The sequence below is a fragment of the Macaca fascicularis genome, chromosome 11 (genome assembly GCF_037993035.2).
Source record: "Macaca fascicularis isolate 582-1 chromosome 11, T2T-MFA8v1.1".
Classification (NCBI taxonomy): Eukaryota; Metazoa; Chordata; class Mammalia; order Primates; family Cercopithecidae; genus Macaca; species Macaca fascicularis.
The window spans coordinates 139,794,957-139,818,938 of NC_088385.1; the positions used below are offsets into that span (position 1 = coordinate 139,794,957).

At 50.9% G+C, this 23,982-nt stretch overlaps 2 protein-coding genes across 7 annotated transcripts in view; one reads left to right on the forward strand and one right to left on the reverse strand.

Annotated features, from left to right (window-relative positions):
* The window catches only part of POLE (DNA polymerase epsilon, catalytic subunit), a 65,777-nt gene extending 58,491 nt beyond the window's left edge, over window positions 1–7,286 (reverse strand). For all 6 annotated transcript variants that reach the window (XR_012420887.1, XR_012420886.1, XM_045366244.3 and 3 more), the window contains exons 1-2: window positions 7,182–7,286; window positions 166–307 (exon numbers count right to left, since the gene is read on the reverse strand). Coding sequence is in view for 4 of the 6 variants with exons in the window: in XM_045366244.3 (XP_045222179.2) it covers window positions 166–307; window positions 7,182–7,243 (204 nt within the window). In the remaining 2 variants the exon portion in view is untranslated. The remainder of the gene's footprint in view (window positions 1–165; window positions 308–7,181) is intronic.
* Window positions 7,287–7,448: 162 nt separating this feature from the next.
* On the forward strand, window positions 7,449–20,994 carry PXMP2 (peroxisomal membrane protein 2). Its single transcript, XM_005572684.4, has 5 exons — window positions 7,449–7,719; window positions 9,651–9,764; window positions 12,011–12,173; window positions 17,183–17,302; window positions 20,628–20,994. The coding sequence occupies exons 1-5, from the start codon at window positions 7,598–7,600 to the stop codon at window positions 20,694–20,696; spliced, it is 588 nt and encodes a 195-aa protein (XP_005572741.2). The 5' UTR covers window positions 7,449–7,597; the 3' UTR covers window positions 20,697–20,994.
* Window positions 20,995–23,982: the final 2,988 nt, after the last annotated feature.

The window sequence follows — 23,982 nt, forward strand, 5'->3', positions numbered from 1 at the left end:
GCCCTTAATGACGTTAAAGAGGAAAGGAGAGCTGGGAACCTTTACATCTCCCACCTGATCCACTCAAAGTTCCCCCATGTGTCCCTCACTCTTTAGATAAAGACCATGCTATGACAAGAAGGGGTGCAGCCATACTCCTAGGTGGGAGAAGGACCGAGTGCTTACAGGATGCATGTTAATGAGCCAGCCTGTCTTCTCACCAGGCTCCTTCAGCCGCTCAAAACCAAACCGCAAATCCATCTTATCCGTCCACTGACTCCGTTCCAGGCGCTTGAGTGCTGAGACTGAGGAAGTGGCGCCATCATCTCTGAGTGAAAGAAGGGAACCCAGTGCTTACAGTTTGTAATGCCACCTATTTCTGCAACCCTCATCCCACCTAGTGTGTTTCAGATATGACAGGGTAGATATATTCTTGAAAAACCCTGAGCTTGGCAAAAAGGCTCATTAAAATAAAAGGACTCGTTGGAAAAACACAATTAGGGGAGGCCCTTCAAAACCTGTTCAACTTTATAACCAGAATGCTAACAAAAACAGTAATCATGGCTAGACACTGCTGCCTCTTGGAGCACTAAAAATGCATAAAACTGGCCAGGCCCAGCGGCTCACGCCTGTAATCGCAGCACTTTGGGAGGCCAAGGCGGGTGGATCACTTGAGGTCAGGAGTTTGACATCAGCCTGGCCAACATGGCAAAACCCCGCCTCTACTAAAAATACAAAAATTAGCCAGGTGTGGCGGCGTGCACCTGTAATCACAGTTACTTGGGAGGCTGAGGTAGAATTGTTTGAACCCAGGAGGTGGAGGTTGCAGTGCTAAGATTGCACCACTGCACTCTAGCCTGGGCAACAGAGTGAGACTGTGTCTCAGTTAAAAAAAAAAAAACAAAAAACATAAAACCCAGCATTGTACTCCTGGTCATTTTATCCCAGAGAAATGAAACCTCATGTTCATAGCATGTTTATTCATAACAGTCAAAAACTGAAAACAACCCAGATGATCCTCAGCAGGTAAAGAGTGAACCTGGAAAACACATACCATGGAATACTACTCAGCAATGAAGAGGAATAAACATTTCCCTTTTTTTTTTCTTGAGAAGGAGTCTCACTCTGTAACCGAGGCTGGAGTGCAGTGCCATGATCTCAGCTCACTGCAACCTCCGCCTCCCAGGTTCAAGCGATTCTCCTGCCTCGGCCTCCCGAGTAGCTGGGATTACAGGCAGGCACCACCATGCCTGGGTAATTGTTGTATTTTTAGTAGAGATGGGTTTCACCATGTTGGCCAGGCTAGTTTTGAACTCCTGACCTCAAGTGATCTGCCCACCTCAGCCTCCCAAAGTGCTGGTATTACAGGCGTGAGCCGCCACACCTGGCCAAATAAACTTATTGATACGTACAACTTGTATGGACCTCAAGGGAATTATGCTAAGTGAAAAAACCCAACTTCCCAAAATTATACACTTTTTTTTTTCTCCTTGAGACAGAGTCTCACTCTATTGCCTAGGCTGGAGTGCAGTGGTGCAATCTCAGCACACTGCAACTTCTGCCTCCTGGGTACAACTGATTCTCGTGCCTCAGTCTCCCAAGTAGCTGGAACTACAGGCGCACCATCATACCCAGTTAATTTTTGTATTTTTAGTAGAGACAGAGTTTCACCATGTTAGCCAGGCTGGTCTCAAACTCCTGAGTTCAAGTGATCCACCCACCTCGGCCTCCGAAATTGCTGGGATTACAGGCGTGAGCCACGCGCCTGGCCCCAAAGTTATACACTTAATGATTCCATTTATAAACTATTTTTGGAATAGTATTTTTGAAATAAAATTAGAGAGATAGAGAGCAGATTACTGGTTGCCAGGGATGAGGGGAAGGGAGGAATGGAGGTGGTTATGGCTATAAAGGGATAGTATGAGAGATCCTTTCAACAGACTGTTCTGTATACTGATTTTGGTGGTAGTCGCACAAATATACACATAATAGAACTGCATAGAACTAAATACATATACAAGCAAAAGAGTGCATGTAACACTGAAATGATTTGAATAAAAACGAGGGATTGTCAGGCCAGGCGCAGTGGCTCTCGCCTGTAATCCCAGCACTTTGGGAGGCCAAGGTGGGTGGATCACCTGATGTCAGGAGCTCGAGACCAGCCTGGCCAGCATGGCGAAACCCCGTCTCTACTAAAAATACAAAAAATTAAAACCCAGCACTTTGGGAGGCCAAGGCAGGCGGATCACGAGGTCAGGAGATCAAGACCATCCTGGCTAATATGGTGAAACCCCGTCTCTACTAAAAATACAAAAAATTAGCTGGGTGTGGTGGTGGGCACCTGTAGTCCCAGCTACTCAAGTGGCTGAGGCAAGAGAATGGTGTGAATCTGGGAGGCAGAGTGGGGCCACTGCACTCCAGCCTGGGCAACAGAGCGAGACTCCAGCTAAAAAAAAAAACAAAAAAATTAGCCGGGCATGGTGGGGTGGGCCTATAATCCCAGATACTCAGGAGGCTGAGGCAGGAGAATCACTTGAACCCTGGAGGTGGAGGTTGCATTGAGCCAAGATTGCACCACTGCACTCCAGCCTGGGCGACAAGAGTGAAACTCTGTCTCAAAAAAATAAATAAAATAAGATAAAATAAGATAAAATAAAATAGATGGGTTGTCTCAATGTCAATTTCCTAGTTGTGACAATTGTACTCTAGTTACACAAGATGTTAAGGTGAAGGGATATGGGAATCTCTATCATTTCTGACAACTGCATGAGAATCAATCTACAATTACCTCAAAAAAAGGTTGAGGACTGGGCACAGTGGCTCACGACTGTAATCCCAGCACTTTGGGAGGCCAAGGAGGGTGGGTCACTTGAGGCCAGGAGTTCGAGACCAGCCTGGCCAACATAGTGAAACCCTGTCTCTACTAAAAATGCAAAAATTAGCTGGGCATGGTGGCACGCACCTGTAGCCCCAGCTACTTGGGAGGCTGAGATAGGAGGATGGCTAGAATCTGGGAGGCAGAGGTTGTAGTAAGCCAAGATCGTGCCACTGTACTCCAGCCTGGGCGAGACACTGTCTCAAAAAAAAAAAAGCTTGTTTTATTTTCTTAAATGCTCCAAAACTAGAGAGTGCAGATGCTAGCTTATGATCACTAAGATGATGAAGATCCAAGTGGACCTCTGAGCACAGGAGAAAAGAATAACCTGCCACAAGCTGTGAACTGTGCAAGGCCAAGGATGTGCCTCTCTGTAGAGGGAGCCCAAGTATAGGAACTCATGAAATTTTGAAAAACAGAGCCAACAGGACACATATCTGTGCAACACTCCAGCTAAGAGCTTTTTCCTTTCCTATGAAAGAATGTAATTCTAATTCTACTCCTCTGTTCTGATTCCCCTTGCCTAGGAAAACTACCACATTTTACTAACATAATTTTCCTATTTACCTGTTGCATGTGAACTAATCAGGGTTACAGAAACACCTGCTGCAACAAAATATATCTTAAAAATTTAACATATCCTTCCGGAGTGCATGGTCCAGACATCAGCACAACCAAATGTGGATAAAAATGGGTCATATTGTTCTGTATGAGAGCAACAATCTTCACTGACTGGGAAACTGAACTTTTCATGTGCCTTTTTGTCTTAATGTAAATCAATGAGTGGGGGTGGTAAATACATATTCCCTGTTGCAGAAGCAACAGATTCCCACGACTGCTTTCTGGCCTCGGCCATGCAGGCATGTACAGATACGCTAGGTCTCATGTTTTGCTAGACTGCTCTCCTAGGCAGTGTTACCCTTAAGGCTGTCCCTGTGGTCTTCCAAACAGGGCAAAATGTGTTATTCCAATAATCCAGGTATCAAAGGTGTTCTTTCCCCAACGAATCACAGACACTCGGTCCTTTCCTTCTACCACCTCTCATTTCCCAGGACCCGATTCCAGTTCATTGCTATTATATGTTTCCTAGAATACCAGTTCTTGATTAAACTACATGACCATTCCGTTTCTGACATCATTAGATTTCTCCATAAGGTGAGAGTGTTTCTAAAATATCAGTGTCACTGTGTAAAATACCACGGACCCTATAGATCCACTTCTAAAAATTTATGCCAAGAAAACTGATGTGCAGAAAGTAATTATTTTACATATAGAAGTTCATTACAGGTGTTTTTATAAGAGAGGAAGAAAGAAAACCATCCAAAATAAGAGCAGTTAAAAAAAATTTTTTAGGATTTAAACCAAGCCTGTGAAGAACTCATGTCTTTAATTACATTATAACCCCAGTTGTTAATTTATAAACAGAAATGGACAGAGAACTGCTTCTTAAGAAAAACCCTTCCTGTCAACTTTCTTTTAGAACAAGATAAAAAAAAGAAAGGAAGACCCTTCCTTTGTCTGAAGGTATTCCTTCATCTCCATCTGAAGAGCAGAATGACCATATTCCAAGACTGGGATCCTTACTTCTCATGAAAGATTATAACCACTTGTTGTAGGCAGGCAGGATGACACCCCCCACAAAAGACCCACATCCTAATCCCCCAAACCTATGAATGTTATTTTACAAGACAAAAGGGACTTTGCAGATGTGACTACATTAAGGGCCTTGAGATTCTGGTTAGCTGGGTGGGCAAGAATCCTTGTAGAGTGAGGCAGGAGAGCCAGAGTCAGGAAGGAGAAAGGGATGGGAGAGAGACGGTAGTGGGGAGAGCAGATGCAACCTTTGGTTCTGAGGATGGAGAAGCAGCAAGGAAACAGATTCTCCCCCTGGAACCATCACAAGAAATATAACCAACCAGACACTTTCATATTACGACTTCTGACTTCTAAAACTGTAAGAGAATAAATTTATGTAAGTTACTAAGTGATCATGTGTTATTGCAGCAGCAGGAAACTGATACGCCACCATACTGTATAATAACGGTTTAATCTTTTAAGTATTTGGATGCACCTGTAATAAAAAAACCAGAAAACTATATTCCAAACTTTGCTAGAGAACAGCCTCAGTTCTGAGGCCCAAATCTTTACCAAAATCAAGAGTGAATGAAGTGCTATTTATGAGGCATCACCACTTAATGGGGACACACGGCCCTCTGTGCCACTGTCCTCCAAATATCCTTGTCTCAAGTAAGCTGGATTAAGTGGACTAGAAAACTGCTCACTGGGACCATATTTTCTCCCAAAACTGTTTTCTCTGAGCTGTGTATCTCACTTTTAATCCAGTGACAGTAAGAATTCTGAAAAATGGGGATAACAGTCACACAGAGAGCTACCATTGACTGGTTACTATACCACATTGTCCTAGTACTCCACATACGCTCTCATTCAGTTTTCACGACAGCCCCTAAGAGGGAGGCCACCGGTGTCCCCATTTCACAGAAGAAGAAATGCAGCACATAGCACCCACTGCTTCCTGGGGCACACTCACGTCCCAGGACTGTTTTAAGGATGAGATGAGGTAACCCACATACGGCATATAAGGTAAAAGCCATCACTTGTACTTATCCCAGCTGCAGCCTTCCCCCTGCCTGGAGGCTGTCACTGAGCTTGGGGCAGGGCAGTGGAGTGGAGAAGGGGAGGGCAGTCCTGGTCCTGAACCAGGGCAGTCAGTGAACGTCTCTAAGCAACAAGTTCCAACACACAAGGTAGATACTAAGGGTACCTACCCTCTCCAGGGCTTGCCTGAGGACCAAATGGGACTATGGATAGACAGCGATTAGCACAACAGCAGTTAGGGATCCTTACTAGTCGGTTTCTCCTCTGGGAAGAATTTTGTTCAGCTAAGTGTCTGTAAAAAGCTTCGCGTTCTCACGTTTCCTTTTTCTTTCTTTCTTTTTTTTTTTTGAGACAGAGTTTCGTTCTTTGTTGCCCAGGTTGGAGAAAAAAGGCGCCATCTCGGCTCACCGCAACCTCTGCCTACTAGGTTCAACGGATTCTCCTGTCTCAGCCTCCTGAGTAGCTGTGATTACAGGCACGCGCCACCACACCCGGCTAATTTTGTATTTTTTTAGTGGAGCCGGGGTTTCTCCGTGTCGTCCAGGCTGGTGTCGAACTCCTGACCTCAGGTGATCCGCCTGCCTTGGCCTCCCAAAGTGCTGGGATTACAGGCGTGAGCCACCCCGCCGGGCCTCACACATTTTCTGCTTATGGCAGAAGGTCAGGTCTCTGGTCATGTTTACCGTTTGCTGTGGCCACCAAGTAGCCGCGTCTTACCCTTGTTCTATTTTTTTTGAGACAGGGTCTGGCTCCGTCGCCCAGGCTGGAGTGCGGAGGCCCGATTCTGGCTCACAGCAGCCTCGACCTGCCGGGCTCAGGTGAACCTCCGGCCTCGGACTCCGGAGTATTAATAGCTGGGACCTCAGGCGCGCACCACCAGCCCGGCTAATTTTTCTTGTTTTTACAAGAGAAGGGCCGGGCGCGGGGGCTCACGCCTGTTATCCCAGCACTTTGGGAGGCGGAGGCGGGCGGATGACCTGAGGTCAGGAGTTCGAGACCAGCCTGGCCAACATGGTGCAACCCCGTCTCTACCAAAAATACAAAAACTAGCCGGGCGCGGTGGCAGGCGCCTGCAGTCCCAGCTACTCGGGAGGCTGAGTGAGGCAGCGGGATCGCCTGAACCCGGGAAGCGGAGGTTGCAGTGAGCCGAGATCGCGCCACTGCACTCCAGCCTGGGCGACAGAGCGGGACTCCCTGTCCAAAAAAATAAAATAAATAGAGGAGAACGGGTCTCGCTCTGTGGCCCAGGCTGATCTGGAACAGGATCCTGGGCTCCAGCGATCTGCCCGCCTCGGTCTCTCCCAGCGCCGGGCCCCCAGGCACGGTCCCCGGCCCGGCCCCTCCCCGCACCCTCCCCGGCCACGCGTCCACCCCGCAGGGCCAGGCCCGGGTCCCGCCGCTCTCATCGCCCCCGCCGCGCGGCAGGCCCCAAACGCAGCTGCGCGCAAGGCGAGGCCCGAAAAACCTCAGGAAGAGCCGAGCAGGGGAAGGCCGCGCGGCCCGCCTCGTTTCCCCGCGGGAAGCCGCGCCCGTAGCGCCTCCGCCCGCCCCGGGCCCCTCGGTCGGCTGTCGGGGCGCGCAGCCCTACCCCTGTCAGGCGCGGCGAGTGCGGGGCCCGCGTCTCCCTCCCGCCTCGGCGGCGCCACCCAAGCCCGGCCCCATGGCATCCTCCGAAGGGCCGGCCCGAGGGCCTCAGGAGTGCGCCCCTCACCTGCTGGCTTCGCCGTCCGCGCCCGGGTCCGCGCGCCGCCGCCAGCCGCTCCTCAGGGCCATGGAGCCGCAGGCTACACCCTCTGTTTCGCGGGAGAAATTTGGCGCGCTCCTACCCAGTCTCGCGAGAGCCGTAAGTGCCGCCGTCCATCAAGAGGCGCGCCCCGCCCCTCGCCCGCCCCCCGAGACGCTCCAATAGGCGCCGGCGCCCTGCGGGGGAGGTGGCCGGCAGGGACCGGGGAAAAGTGTGCGGAGGCGCGCGCGCCGCACCGTGGGGTTGGGACCGGGCGGCGCTGCGGACCGCGGTGCGGCCGGAAATGTCAGGCCTTCCCCATTCCGCGCTCCGCGCCTCGGGCTCCGCGCCCGGCCTGCCTGAGGTGGGGTCGATGCCCCCGGCAGCGCGGCGCTGGGGAGGCGATGGCGCCGGCCGCGTCCAGGCTGCGGGCCGAAGCCGGGCTCGGGGCGCTCCCGCGGCGGGCGCTCGCCCAGTACCTGCTTTTCCTGCGGCTCTACCCGGTGCTCACCAAGGCGGCCACCAGGTGAGCGGGGGCGCGGCCGGTGCGGGAATCGGACGCCGCCCCGGCCCCAGGTCGGCCGCAGTGGCGCGGGGCCTGGACAGGAGCGCGGGGCCGGGACCAGTCTGGGGGCGCGCCCGGGTCAGAGCCCCCGCAGCGGGCGCCCTCCGAGCCGGTGCTGAACTTCCCGCGGCGACACCCGCGTCCCCAGTCAGCGATTGTGAGGCGCCTCGCGGATCCCGCCCTCCCAGCGCGTGGAGGGCCCGCCCGGACCCCGGGGGCTCGGCGCTGAGGTTCCACCCAAGGACCCGACAGGGGCGCCGCGCACCCGGGGAAGCCACGGCCAGGGGAGCGCGTCCTCACGGCGCGGGTGCAGACAGGGCCGAGGGAGCGGGTCTGCGGGGCGCGGGTGAAGACACGGCCAGGGAGCGGGTCCGCATGGCGCGGGTGGAGACACGGCCAGGGAGCGGGTCCGCATGGCGCGGGTGGAGACACGGCCAGGGAGCGGGTCCGCATGGCGCGGGTGGAGACACGGCCAGGGAGCGGGTCCGCATGGCGCGGGTGGAGACACGGCCAGGGAGCGGGTCCGCATGGCGCGGGTGGAGACACGGCCAGGGAGCGGGTCCGCATGGCGCGGGTGGAGACAGGGCCAAGGGAGCGGGTCTGGGGGACTCGGGTCCGCACGGCGCGGGTGGAGACATGGCCAGGGAAGGTATTTTTTGAGAAGGTGACATTGAACAGGCTGTGTAAAGAAGTGGAGCAGAGGCTCTCCTGGCACAGGGAACAGCAGGGCAAAGGTCCCTGTTAGGTTTTGAAGGGAAGGCCGGCGTTAAAGAAAGGCTGGGAGAGGTGCAGCTTGGACTCAGTCCCGAGGGAGGGAAGATCTGTGTGTGGAGAACGTGAACCCTGAGCAAGAGGCAGGAGATGTGAAGGGAATCGCCAGGGATCTGATCCAGAAGGTGTCTAGGTCCGTGCTAGGAATTTTGGATTTTATAGTCCAGAGAGCTTCTCAGAAGGCAAATACAAACCAAGGCCTGGAGGGAGCCACTGGGCGTGTTCCACATTTTTATGGAAATTTTTATTGTGCTAATTGTAGATTCACAGTTACAAGACTAATATGGAGAGATCCCTTGTACACCTTCCCAGTGTCCCCCATTGGTTACATTCTGTGAAACTGCAGTGCAGTATCAACCAGGGCATGGCATGGACACAGTCCACAGATCCTATTCAGATTTCTCCATTTTTCTTGTAGTTGTATCTGTTCTGTACAGTTTTATCACATCTGTACGTTCACATGTTCACTACCACAGTCAAAATGCAGAACAGTGTCATGATAGGGCCGTCCTGTTGCCCTTTCATAACCACACAGCTTCCTTACTCCCAAACTGCAAAAGTTACAGTATAACATCACAGCCAGGAGGTTAACATTGATACTGGAAAGCCGCTTGTCCTTATCTATGTATGTAAGTCCACTGTCTCCACCTTTTTTTTTTTTTTTTTTTGAGACAGAGTCTCGCTCTGTCGCCCAGGCTGGAGTGCAGTGGTGCGATCTCCACTCACTGCAAGCTCCGCCTCCAGGGTTCACAACATTCTCCTGCCTCAGCCTCCCCAGTAGCTGGGACTACAGGCGCCCACCACCCTGCCTGGCTAATTTTTGTATTTTTAGTAGAGACGGGATTTCATCGTGTTAGCCAGGATGGAGTCGATCTCCTGACCTCGTGATCCGCCCACCTTGGCCTCCCACAGTGCTGGGATTACAGGTGTGAGCCGCCGAGCCCTGCAGTCTCCACCTTTTGATACAAGAACTATACATTGAGCCCCTTTAACAATAATTCCAACTCCCGCCGCTCCCGCATCTGCTGCATGGCCTCAGAACGGCCCTGCTCATTCACCTGTGGGAAGGGGACACCCTCCTGCTGGTCACTTCTGTTTTCTGATGACCTCCCTCTCCACAGTGGCATTTTGTCAGCACTTGGGAATTTCCTGGCCCAGATGATTGAGAAGAAGCGGAAAAAAGAACACTCTAGAAATCTAGATGTCGGTGGGCCTCTGAGATACGCTGTTTATGGGTGAGTGCCATACAAGGGGTGGGTTTACCCTGTAGCCGCTGAGTGCAACCAAGCTGGGCACCAAAACCAAGTAGTTGGAGTACTCTCATTTATAATATGATTTTTTAAAAAACATTGTAGTAATCATCATGGAAAAAAACTCGAATGGTTCATATAGTTTGTATGGCATATATACACGTATGTGGTTTTTCTGTTTTTTCTTTTTTTTTTTTGGAGACAGTCTCCCTCTGTCACACAGGCTTACTGCAACCTCTGCCTCCCCGGTTCAAGTGATTCTCCTGCCTCAGCCTCTGGAATAGCTGGGATTATAGCCATGCACTACCATGCCCAGCTAATTTTTGTATTTTTAGTAGAGATGGGGTTTCACCATGTTGGCCAGGCTGGTCTTGAACTCCTGACCTCAAGTGATCCACCCACCTCGCCCTCCCAAAGTGCTGGAATTACAGCCTCATATTTGTGGTTTTATCATGTTTCTTTTTGATTGGATGGGTGGGGGCGACTGTCTTAATTGGGCTGAGAGGCAAACTTGAGGGCAAGTAACTCAACTTAAAGTCAGACTTCAGGATTCAAAAACCCTGAAAGCGTCCTCGACTGGGCTCATGGAATAGGAAAACTGACTCCAATATGACCAATTAGTTTTTATTGTTATTTTCATAGTGTAAATATCCAGAAAAGAAATGCTTAGGTACCCTCAAAAATGTCCAGTTTCTGAACCACATTCTGAATTACAAAAGCACAGTGATTCAAGAGTTTTACTAATTTAATCCACCCTGAGCTCTTGGCCAACAATAATGTTACAGATGGATTATTTGAAGTATTTTCCAACTACAGTGATTTTTTTTTTTTTAATTCAGAATTCATGAAGATCATTTTTATGCTTACAAGCTTGCTAACTTGAATCATCATGGATTTTTCCATAATGTATTTAAAGAAGTAATCCCCCAAGAGGGGCGGGTGACAAGATCACCTAGCAGGCCTCATCCAAGTACAGTTTTCCCATCCCCAGGACTTCAGTCCCCTTCCCCACTGAGAATCCCTGCATAGGCCCCATCCCCAGGACTTCAGTCCCCTTCTCCACTGAGAATCCCTGCATAGGCCACATAACACCCTGTGACCGAGTGGGAAAACACACTGAGAACCACTTATTTAAAGACTGTCAACGTCACAAGTTGAAAGACCCCACTTTTTATTGCCAAATTTTATGGAACTGCAAGGCCTCTTGTCCCAGTAGATGTGACAGCTGGTTCCATTCTCTCCCAAGCACACAGGGGAATGATTAGTAGCAATGCACGCAAGCCAGAGTGCAGCACCAGGTCCCGCCCTTGCCAGTTAGCCTAGCGAGTTTGATGAAAAGCTCTACAACCAGGGACATGTCTGATGATTCATTACTGAGCACCTTCTCAAAGCCAGGCCCTGTTCTGGGCACTGCAGTGGACAGAAGACGTAGCCTGCTTTGGGGAGCCTGCCTTCTAGGGGTGAAGAGAGGCACAGACTAACCTAACAGATGAGATAAGGACAGTGCTAGGCAGAAAAGGAACTAGGGCCTGGAATAAAGAGTGTTAGCACAGGCATGCATGCGTGCTGGGACAACCCGGAAGTTGACAGTATGAGGGGAGCGAGCCACCATGGCTAGGCGGGGAAGCGCTGGGCACCGATTCCACAGCCGGGGGAGCGAGCCACCATGGCTAAGCGGGGAAGTGCTGGGCACCGATTCCACAGCAGGGGGAGCGAGCCACCATGGCTAGGCGGGGAAGCGCTGGGCACCGATTCCACAGCAGGGGGAGCGAGCCACCATGGCTAGGCGGGGAAGCGCTGAGCGCAGAGTCCACAGCAGGGGGAGCGAGCCACCATGGCTAGGCGGGGAAGCACTGAGCAGCAAAGTCCACAGCAGGGGGAGCGAGCCACCATGGCTAGGCGGGGAAGCGCTGAGCAGCAGAGTCCACAGCAGGGGGAGCGAGCCACCATGGCTAGGCGGGGAAGTGCTGAGCAGCAGAGTCCACAGCAGGGGGAGCGAGCCACCATGGCTAGGCGGGGAAGTGCTGAGCGCAGAGTCCAGCAGGAGCAAGTCTGGTCTGTTAGAACAACAGAGCGCCCCTGAAGCTGACTTGTCTGTACAGACCTGTGTGGCCAATACTGAGGGACATTAGGAAGCAGGGCTTAGGACCTGGGATTTGGGGGTGAAGCTAGACCAGAGAAGAGCACACCCAGAGAACCACAGCCTGGCTCACACCCCCCGGGGGCCTCAGATTCTTCTTCACAGGGCCGCTGAGTCACTTCTTCTACCTCTTCATGGAACACTGGATCCCTCCAGAGGTCCCCCTGGCAGGGCTCAGGAGGCTCCTCCTGGACCGCCTCGTCTTTGCACCGGCCTTCCTCATGTTGTTCTTCCTCATCATGAACTTTCTGGAGGTGGGTGTCTGCCGCAGCACTTACTGCAGCTCTTCGTTTAGCACAGGGATTCTTCACCTGACATTCCTGGCAGAGTTCAGAGGGTCTGCAAACTTTTCACTCAAATTGAAATTTTGCCTTTTCCTTTATGAATACAGGAAGCAAACGTCTAGTATTGATTGGCAGGACCTGTTTGTACCCAGTACAGTCACTTTATTTATTTATTTATTTATTTATTTATTTAAAGGCAAGGTTTCACTCTGTCACCCAGGCTGCAGTACAGTAGCACAATCACAGCCCACCGCAGCCTCAAACTCCTGGGTTCAAGCAATCCTCTTGCCTCAGCCTCCCAAGTAGCTGGGACTACATGTATGTGCCACCACACACAGCTAATCAGATATTTTTATATCACATATTAGTTGTTACAGATATCTCGAAATATCATTTATGCTCATTACTACTTGGACCTGCCATTAGAGGTCTTGTCACTGTGTAAAGAAAAAACAGGCCGGGTGCAGTGACTCATGCCTGTAATCCCAGCACTTTGGGAGGCTGAGGCCGGTGGATCACCTGAGGTCAGGAGTTTGAGACCAGCCTGGTCAACATGGTGAAACCTCGTCTCTACTAAAAACTACAAAAATTAGCCAGGCATGGTGGTGGGCGCCTGTAATCCCAGCAACTTGGGAGGCTGAGGCAGGAGAATCGCTTGAAGCCGGGAGGCGGAGGTTGCAGTGAGCTGAGATTATGCCATTGCACTCCAGCCTAGGTGACAGAGCAAGACTCTGTCTCAAAAAAAAAAAGAAAGAAAGAAACAGGGCCGGGTATAGTGGTGCACGCCTGTAATCCCAGCACTTTGTGAGGCCAAGGCCAGTGGATAGCTTGAGGCCAGGAGTTCGGGACCAGCCTGGGCAACATGGCAAAAACCAATCTCTCCAAAAATTAAAAAATGAGCCAGTGTGGTGATGTGCACCTGTAGTTCCAGCTATTCGGGAGGCTAAAGTGAGAGGATCCCTTGAGCCCAAGATGTGGAGGCTGCAGTGAGCAGAGATCGCGCCACTGCACTCCAGCCTGGGTAACAGAGCAAGACCCTGGTTCAAAAGACAAAATAAAAAAATAGAAATAAACACATTAGTCTGTCAAAATTTCTTCTGAATATTTTGATAACTGTGTTTCAGTATTACTGGTTCCTTTGTAGTCCTATTTTATTTATTTATTTATTTATTTTTAATTATTATTTTTTTTGAGACAGAGTGTCACCCTGTTGCCCAGGCTGGAGTGCAGTGGCGCGATCTTGGCTCACTGCAGCCTCCACCTCCTGGGTGCAAATGATTCTCCTGCCTCAGCCTCCTGAGTAGCTGGGATTACAGGAGCCCGCCACCACACCCAGCTAATTTTTGTAATTTTAGTAGAGATGGGGTTTCACCATGTTGACCAGGCTTGTCTTGAACTCCTGACCTGATGATCCACCTGCCTCGGCCTCCCAGAGTGCTGGGATTATAGGTGTGACCCACTGCGCCTGGCCATATTTTATTTTATACATTATTTTTTTTTGTTTGTTTGTTTTTGTTTTTGTTTTTTTGAGACGGAGTCTCCCTCTGTCGCCCAGGCTGGAGTGCAGTGGCGCGATCTCGGCTCACTGCAAGCTCCGCCTCCTGGGTTTACGCCATTCTCCTGCCTCAGCCTCCTGAGTAGCTGGGACTACAGGCGCCCGCCACCGCGCCCGGCTAATTTTTTGTATTTTTAGTAGAGACGGGGTTTCACCGTGGTCTCGATCTCCTGACCTTGTGATCCGCCCGCCTCGGCCTCCCAAAGTGCGGGGATTACAGGCGTGAGCCACCGCGCCCGGCCTATTTTATACATTATAAAACATGATTCTGAGAAGGGGGTCCACAGGCTTCACTAAACTGCCAAAGAGATCTGTGGCACAAGAAGTTTGAGACCCCTGATGATGACACAGAAGCCTGTGCAAGTTCTGGGCCTGGAGGTTCACCTACCGGCATAATCCCAGTTGGAATCCAACACGTGGGAGACGTGTTCACCTGCACTCAGCAGATGTGTCTGTTCTGACTGTCCCACCTTCTCCGATGACGAGCACCTTCAAATCCTCACCGTCTCTAGGAGCACTGGCCGGGTGGTGCTGTGTGTCTGAGACGTGTCACCTTCTTTTTTTTTTTTTGAGATGGAGTCTCACTCTGTCGCCCAGGCTGGAGTACAGTGACGTAATCTAAGCTCACTGCAACCTCCGCCTCTTGGGTTCAAGCAATTCTCTGCCTCAGCCTCCGGAATAGCAGGGATTGCAGGTGCCCGCCACTACGCCCAGCTAATTTTTTTGTATTTTTAGTAGAGGCGGGGTTTCACCACCAGGTTGGTATTGAACTCCTGACCTCGTGATCCACCCGCCTCAGCCTCCCAAAGTGCTGGGATTACAGGTGTGAGCCACCGCACCCAGCGTCACCTTCTGTCCTGAAAGTAATTTGTTTTAACCAATCACTTCTCCATACAGAAGTTCTAAAGGTTCATGTATTCAAATATGACATTATTTTCCTTCATGCCTTTCCTTACAGGAAGATAACAGAAATATTCTCCTATACTTTCCTCTGGTATCCGTATGGTTTTACTTGTGTACAGTAGGAGACAGACGTCTGTATGGATTTTTCTACTTACATAGCAAATTTTCTCATTACCATTTATTGGGCAATCCCCAGTATTTTGAAATATTCTCATTTCCAGCTGTACCGGCAATTATCTGGACTCTTTGTTCTTTTGCTGGATTATTTTCTTTTTTTTGAGATGGAGTCTCACTCTGTCGCCGAGGTTGGAGTGCAGTGGTGCAGTCTCGGCTCACTGCAACCTCCACCTCTCGGGTTCAAGTGATTTTTATGCCTCAGCCTCCAGAGTAGCTAGGACAACAGGCGCCCACCACCATGCCCGGCTAATTTTTGTATTTTTAGTAGCAATGGGGTTCCTCTGTGTTGGCCAGGCTGGTCTCAACCTCAAGTGATATGCCCACCTTAGCATTACAGGTGTGAGCCACCGCACCCAGCTTTCCCCCTTACTTTAAACAAGAAAATATTTAAGCATTTCTTTAAAATTTTTTATTAGTTTGTATATACTTAGAGGGTACGAGTGCAAATTTCTTATGTGACTGTGCTGTGGTGACGTCTGAGCTTTCAGTTCCCATCACCCAAGTAGTCAGTGGTGATTTTCAACCCTCCTGCCCTTGCCACCTTTTCAAGTCTCTGGTGTCTGTTATTTCCCTCTGTTGGTCCATGTGTACCCACTGTTTAAACCCCACTTATGAGTGAGAACATCTGCTGAGGCAGGAAGGTCACTTGAGCCCAGGATGTCGAAACCAGCCTGGGCAACAGGTGAGACCCCTTCTCTACAAAAAAATTAAAAATCAAAGGGTTGTGTTGGCACATGCCTGTAGTCCCAGCTACTCAGGAGGCTGAGACTGAGGCTTGATGCCAGGAGGTTGAGGCTGAGTGAGCCGTGATCGCACCCACTGCACTCCAGCTGGCGTGGGCAACAGAGTGGAGACGGCGAGACCCTATCTGGAAAAACAAAAGTGGGAACAAGCAGTGTTTGACTTTCCATTGGTGAGTTGTTTCGCTTGCGATAATGGCCCCTGGTTCAGTCTGTGTCACTGCAAAAGACATGCGCCTTTTTTTTTTTTTTTTTGACACAGAGTCTTGCTGTTTTGTCCAGGCTGGAGTGTAGTGGTGCAATCTCATCTCACTGCAACCTCCGCCCCCCAGGTTCAACAATTTTCCTGCCTCAGCCTCCCAAAGTGCTGGGATTACAGGCTTGAGCCACTGCGCCCGGCCGACCTTTTTTTTTTTTTTGAGGCAGAGTCTCACTGTGTTAGCCAGGGTGGAGTGCAGTGGCGCGATCTCGGCTCACCACAACCTCTGCCTCCCAGGTTCAAGTGATTCTCCTGCCTCAGCCTCCTGAGTAGCTGGGATTACAGGCACACGCCACCACGCTCGACTAATTTTTGTTTTTTTTTTTAGTAGAAACCGGGTTTCACTGTGTTGGTCAGGCTGGTCTCAAACTCCTGACCTCGTGATCCGCCCGCCTCAGCCTCCCAAAGTGCTGAGATTCCAGGCATGAGCCACCGCGCCTGGCCACTTGACTTTTTAATAATAGCCATTCTGACTGGCGTGAGGTGGTATCTCTTTGTGGTTTTAATTTGCATTTCTCTGATGATTAGTGATGTTGAATATTTTTTCATATGTTTCTTGGCCACTTGTTTTTCTTCTTTTGAAAAATGTTCATGTCCTTTGCCCAGTTTTTTAATGAGGTTATTCATTTCTTTCTTGTTAAGTTGTGTGAGTTCCTCGTAGATTCTGGATAACAGCCCTTTGTAGGATGCATAATATGCATATATTTTTTCCCATGCTGTAGATTATCTGTTGATTGTTTCTTTTGCTGTGCAGAAGCTTTTTTGTTTAATGAAGTCCTGTTTGTCTGTTTTTGGTTTTGCTGTATTTGCTTTTGAGAACTTAGTCACAAATTCTTTGTCTTTGGCTGACGTCCAGAGGAGTTGCTCCTAGGATCTTCATGGTTTCAGGGCTTGGGTGCAGGTCTTGAATCCACCAGCTGACATTTAGAATCAACTTACTGGGGTCCTTTTTTTTTTCCCGTAACTCCTAACAAGTTTTGATTGGAAAGACATCGACTTTGGAGGTTATTTGGGAGGAACTGACAGCATAGCTCTGAGTAGCAGTTCTGGTGCCCAGGGCCAGCCTTGGGAGTCACCTCCTCCAGTTGTCCTCAAGGAGTGATGGGCCGGGACACACATCACCCCCAGCGTGAGCAGGCTGCTGTCTGGCATCTCACTGATCATTTTCTATCTTACTGGTTGGCTCCTTAGAGCCGCAGTGCTGAGTACACGTGTGTGCTGTCTGCATACACACAGAACAAAACCCAATAGCAGTTTAAAAACCATCACGTTAGGGTTTGGGTGCCCGGAATTCAGTTCTGATGGGCAGTGAGATTGTTCACCACCTGCCTTCCCTCCTTTGCAGGGGAAAGACACCTCAGCCTTTGCTACCAAGATGAGGGGGGGCTTCTGGCCAGCGCTAAGGATGAACTGGAGGGTGTGGACGCCAGTGCAGTTCATCAACATCAACTACATCCCTCTGAAGGTAAGGGCCACGGGGCTCAGCCTCTGCCAACATTACTTTCTGTCAGCATTTTCCTTCCTTCCTTCCTTCCTTCCTTCCTTCCTTCCTTCCTTCCTTCCTTCCTTCCTTCCTTCCTTCCTTCTTTCTTTCCCCTTCCCCTCTCTTTTTTCTTTTCTTTTTCTTTTTCTTTCTCTTTTTCTTTTTTGTTTTCTTTTCTCCTCTTTCTGCTGTAGTTTCCACTGGACTTGGTTTCACCATGTCTAGACTCCTCAGCCAGCCTTGGATTTTGCCCGTGACCCTGAATCATTGCTAGTTCTGGATTCAGGAAGCAACACACAAGGGTGTCCAGAGTGGGTGTCTTTGCCTCTTCCGTTTGTTCAGCAAATTCTCATTAAAAGCCCCCATGCCAGGGATGCCCTTGAGTTTCCTAGCCTTTGAAACATTCCCAGTTCCAGGAGTGTACATTCAGGCAACTTGAATCTATGCTCCTGGGTTGCAGTCCTCAAACTCAACCCAAATAAACTCTAGTTATACTTAGAAAAAAAAGACCATCACAGTAGCTCACGCCTGTAATCCCAAAACTATGGGAGACTGAGGCGGCCAAATCACTTGAAGCCGGGAGTTCGAGACCAGCCTGGCCAACATAGCAAAAACCCCATCTCTACTAAAAATACAAAAGTTAGCTGGGCATGGTGGCAGGTGCCTGTAGTCCCAGCTACTCAGTGGGCTGAGGCACAAGAATCGCTTGAACCTGGGAGACGGAGGTTGGAGTGAGCTGAGATTGCACCACTGTACTCCAGCCTGGGCAACAGAGTAAGACCCTGTCTCAAAAAATAAATAAAATGTTAAAAAGAAACAAAGCATTCGTGGTCCCTGGGCTCATGAATTACAGCTGAGCCTGAAGGCAGGCACTGTGCGGCCATGGGTCCTGCCGCTGACCTGGAAGGGCTGCCTCACCTGGACGAGGGGTGGGCCTGTCCAGATGCAGAGTGAAGACCTTCTGGGGAAACTGAGCGTTTCCGCTATCCTGTGCATGAAGGAGCTGCTGTGGGGACTGAGTCAAAGGTGTCAGATTGGGGCTGGGCTGGTGGAGGGAGGCTGGAGCCCCAGGCTCTGCCACGGGGATCAAGTGTCTTTATGCACAGCCGCGGTCCCCAGGACCACTCCCACACTGGGAGGATGGGGTGCAGCGCCCCCTGCAGCATGGCAGGACACCCCAGGATGCTGCAGGAGGAGGCCTGGCAGAGTCTGCAGGAGCCACGTGCTTCCCTCCCCCACAAGGTGTGCCGCCCATCAGGGTTTTACTGACACTCGTGGGCAGGCATCCCTGCCTGCTGCCCCAAAGCTCCAGACCCCTAGAAAGACAGCAGCTGTGTGGAGCCCGCGTTGTTGGTGCAAACAGTCCAGACACAGGGCCCTTCTGGGAAAGGTGGGTACCATCCCAGCCCAGGCTGCCGCTAGGGAGGACCTGGACAGGCCTGCAGTGGCTGGATCTCAGCTATAGAGAGCCTTCCTGCATTAGCACCAGCTCTGAGCCCTGCCCAGGGGGGAGGAGAGGACCAGGGTGACCCCCGAGGGAGAGGAGGGAGGCGGCCCAGTGTGCACACACACTGCACACACCACAAACACACACACCAGGAAGCAGCAGGAAAACAGGGGCGCACATAGACAGGACAAAGAGGCAGTTCACCCTTAGCCAAAGTTGCCAGGAGTTAAAGCAAAATAAAAACAAATTTTCCTTTGGCTTTAACAGTGGCCCTTCCCAGAGCAATTTCAGCTCCATGGGGCTGAAGCCAGATTGCTTTGAAGAGTGGGTGGGAATTATTTTAAAACTCACAAGTCTAGAACATGATCTCAAAGTTTGTGGAGACCAGGCATGGTGGCTCATGCCTGTAATCCCAGAACTTTGAGAGGCCGAAGCAGAAGGATCACTTGAAGCCAGGAGTTTGAGACCAGTCTGGGCAACATAGTGAGACCCCATCTCTATTTTATAAAAATGAATTTGAAAGAGTTTGAGAGGAGGTGAGGAGAAGCAATGGAAGAAGGCTGGGTGGCAGAGGGGGTTCTGACACTCAAGAGATGCGGACGTGGTGGGTGCAGACGTGAAGCTGCTTGTGGGATGGGCAAACACCCATGTCCAGAAAGAGCGGCTCTGCGGGGTCCCCTAAGGAGGCAGGTGGATGCGAGTCCCCCGCACACTCACCGTGGTGCTTGGGACAGAGGCTCCACCCTCTGTGATGACAGAGGAGAGAGAAAGGGACAGCTGAGCGGAGAGGAGAGTGGGACATCCTGCCTCAAGCCCCTATGTGCCTCTCCTCTGGAGGGCCAGGGGCTGGGACTGAGGGGAGAGGAAGCCAGGTGGGCATTGTGAGGGGATACAGAAGGGGCAAGTTTGGCCACATGGAGGATGGGAGAGCACGCTGACTGCAGGAACAAAGACTTCTGGGCAGAGGGGCCTGGAGCTTGTCCAGCTGTGGTCAGCATCTGGGGAGGTGAGAAGGCAGGAAGGATAAAGAATTTTCCAGGGAGTGTGACTGAAGAACAGTAGGCTAAGGAAGCTATAGCCATAGGCCACCGGTTCTTGGGAATTTAGAGAAGGAAGTAGAGACAGGTGAGAAGACAGACTGGCCGGGAGCATGGAGGATCTGGGATGGAAGAGGGGAAAGCCAGGAAGCTGCGCCTCTGAGCAGCATGGGGGCAGAGTTGCCATCCTAGGTGTGTGCAGGTGGGTGAAGAAGCGGCATTCATTCAGCAAGCGTTTCCTGAGCAGTGGCTGTGTGCCGTGCTGCCAGACTCGGGGACGCGGTGACTAACCAGACAGACAGGCTGCTACTTTCATAGCACCACATGCCAGAGAGAGACAGCACCGGGCCAGGGAATTCTGGGGCAGGGTGAAGCTGCTGAGTCACCAAAGCAGGGCAGTGGGATGGCGATGGTTAGAGAGTAGGGAAGGTCTGGGGCCCCTCCCCTGTTCGTCAGCTGTGTCCCCTGAGGAGGATGCAGCCACCTGCATGATGGCTGGTCCTGGAGTGAGAGAGGCCGAACCAGGAGCTAAGGTGTGCAGTGAAGTGGGAAAAAGGAGCGTGACTTGGCTTTGGGATTCCTGGGCCGCTGTAGCCTGTGAACACTGTAACTAGGGGACCATTTTTCTTCTCCACTCTTCTCTGCTAGGGGCCTAGCACAGCGTTTGGTACAAACAGAGGCTCAGTAAATGCAGTAATGGATGGGTGGTTGGACCAGCCGACAACCCGTTCAAACGGGTAAACGAATGACTGGGTGACTGAGGCTCGATAATTGGCCACGGCCTCCCACTGACCGTGGTCCATCGGACTGTTCTTTTTGGCAGTTCCGGGTGCTCTTCGCCAACCTGGCAGCTCTGTTCTGGTATGCCTACCTGGCCTCCCTGGGGAAGTGACGACCGCTGGGAGAACATCAGATGCACTGTGGACGTGGGTCTGGGGGTCTTACCTGCCCAGCGAGAGCAGAACCAACCCAGTCAGGACGTCACTGCCTCTAAATCAGGTGATTCAAGATGCCCGAAAATGATGGATAGAGAAACAGAAATCTCTTAATGTCAGAACCTTGTGTTTTAAAAAGGCAGTCGCTGACTTCAGCTGGTGCTGCCCCAGAAACTTAACATTTAGTAGAGGCAATTTCAATTGTTACTGTGGACCGAATTAGGATCACAATAAACAATAATGTAGGCTCTTCAATGGTGACTTTAATCTCTCAGAACAATTGCTGTTGCTTTGAAAGAAATGCATAGCCAGATTTTTTTAAATTTTCGTGTGTGTGGTACGACACATAAAACAGAAAATTTACCACGTAGCTGGTCGTGGTGGCTCATGCCTGTCATCCCAGTACTTTGGAGGCAGAGGCAGGAAGATTGCTTGAGGCCAGGAATTTGAGACCAGCCTGGGCAACACAGTGAGACCTCATTTCTACAAGAAAAAAAAAAAAAATACACACACACACCCCCCTGGGACATCTTCCTGCCGCAGCCTCCCAAGTAGCTAGGATTATAAGTTCCCACCATCACACCCAGCCACACCTGGCTGTGTTTTTTTTTTTTTTTGTAGAGATGGGGTCTTCCTGTGTTGCCCAGGCTGGTCTTTGAATTCCTGGGATTACAGGTGGGAGCAACTGCACTGGGGCTCTTTCCTTTTTTTTTTTTTTGAGACGGAGTCTCGCCCTGTCACCCAGGCTGGAGTGCAATGGCGCAATCTCAGCTTACTGCAACCTCTGCCTCCTGGGTTCAAGAGATTTCTCCCGTCTCAGCCTCCCGAGTAGCTAGGATTACAGGTGTGCACCACCATGCCCGGCTAATTTTGTGTGTCTTTAGTAGAGAAGGGGTTTTGCCATGTTGGCCAGGCTGGTCTTAAACTCCTGACTTCTGCCTTGGCCTCCCGAAGTGCTGGGATTACAGGCATGAACCACCATACCCGGCCCTCTTTCCTTTTAAAAAAGGCTGACTTTTGATTGTCCTTAAGATTCTTTAAGAAAAAAATAAAAATAGGCCAGGCTCGGTGGTTTACCCCTGTAATCCCAGCACTTTGGGAGGCTGAGGCAGACGGATCACTTGAGGTCAGGAGTTCAAGACCAGCCTGGCCAACATAGTGAAACCCTATCTCTACCAAAAATATAAAAAATTAGCAGCCGGGCGCAGTGGCTCACGCCTGTAATCCCAGCACTTTGGGAGGCCAAGGCAGGCAGATCACGAGGTCAAGAAGTCGAGGCCATCCTGGCTAACATGGTGAAACCTTGTCTCTACTAAAAATACAAAAACTAGCCGGGCGTGGTGGCGGGTGCCTGTAATCACAGCTACTCGGGAGGCTGAGGCAGGAGAACAGCTTGAACCTGGGAGGCAGAGGTTGCAGTGAGCCGAGATCACTCCACTGCGCTCCAGCCTGGTGACAGAGCGAGACTCCGTCTTAAAAAAAAAAAAAAATTAACTGGGTGTGATGGTGCACGCCTGTAATCCCAGCTACTTGGGAGGAGGCCGAGGCAGGAGAATCACTTGAACTGGGAAGGCAGAGGTTGCAGTGAGCCAAGATCATGCCACTGCACCCCAGCCTGGGCGACAGAGTGAGGCTGTCTCAAAAAAATATATAAATAAAATAAAAAATAAACATAGGGCTGGGTGCAGTTGCTCACACCTATAATCCCAGCACTTTTCAAGCCCGAGGCAGGCGGATTACGTGAGGTCAGGAGTTTGAAACTAGCCTGGCCAACATGGTGAAACCCCCTCTCTACTAAGAAATAATAAAATAAAAATTAAAAACTTAAAAGGCTGAAACATTCCCGTGTGCATGGACTGCATTTTGCCTGTCCGTCTGTCCGTCAGTGGCTAGACCGTTTCTAGCTCCCAGGTGCCGTGAAGGATGTGGCGGTGAAGACGGCAGCACTAATGCCTGCTCATGTCCTGCTTGCCGCGGGTTTTCAAAGAACTGCTCTTTCAGTTCAGAATATTTAAGGTGGGGCCGTTCCCAAAGGAAGCTTAGGGCATTTGCAAAAGTAACAGATGCTCTTGCAATTGATGCGGAAGGTGACAATTCTGACTGTCCCTCTAACTTGCCACTTCCCAGTGAGTCCCACCCCGCTGCCATGACGGAGGATTAAGAACCTGGATCTCCAAGCAGATTCTGGGTTAGAATCCAGAGATCACAGTACTGACACCGCTCAGGGTTGCTTTGTGCCAGACCTCTTCTGAGAGCTGCGCAGGGTTGGCATTATGCATCCTGCAGCATCCTGGAGGGAGGTGCCATTGTTTTCTCTGCTCCACATGTGGGGAATGCAAGACCCCTCAGCTAGCAATAGACGAGTCCTGATTCAGAGGCAGTCAGCCAGGTCCTCAGCCACCGTCTTTACCACCTCATCACAGGGCATCAGAGGGTCACGGCAAGGCAAGGTCAAGAGAATTCACTGGAGAAGATTTCGCATGATGTTATGTGGCTCACCACAGCCCACATCCGGTCAGTTGGCTGAACACCCCTTTACTGAGTACTGTCAGGCACACAGGGGAGAGCGGACACCGGCAGCTTTTAGTTTCACCCTCTTGAATAGTCATCAGAAAACAGGCTTTTTTTTTTTTTGAAGCGGAGTCTCGCGCTGTCGCCCAGGCTGGAGTGCAGTGGCGTGATCTCAGCTTACTGTAAGCTCCGCCTGCCACGTTCACACCATTCTCCTGCCTCAGCCTCCCGAGTAGCTGGGACTACAGGCGCCGCCACCACGCCCGGCTAATTTTTTGTATTTTTAGTAGAGACGGGGTTTCACCGTGTTAGCCAGGATGGTCTCAACCTCCTGACCTCAGGATCCGCCTGCCTCGGCCTCCCAAAGTGCTGCGATTACAGACGTGAACCACCGCGCCCCACGGAAAACAGGCATTTGTGAGTGGTTAAATGATCTGGCAATAGTTCGAGGAAGAAAAGCACTTCTTCCTATACGTAGGTCTGAGTGCCTTGAACAAATCATATTTTAATTATATTTGAACAAAATGAATCCATAAGAAAGCCTATAAAACTGCACTGAGTTGGAGTACCAGAATTCGTCACGTGTCACCCTAGGACCTCTTTCCCTCCAAGCACGCCATCCCTTGACCCTTTTTATTGAAATGAGATGGTAATGGAAGGACTTCAAGAAGCAAAAACAGTCTCTTGAGACAGAGGAAAGGGTTTCTTTACTTCCTAAGGAACGTAGTGCCT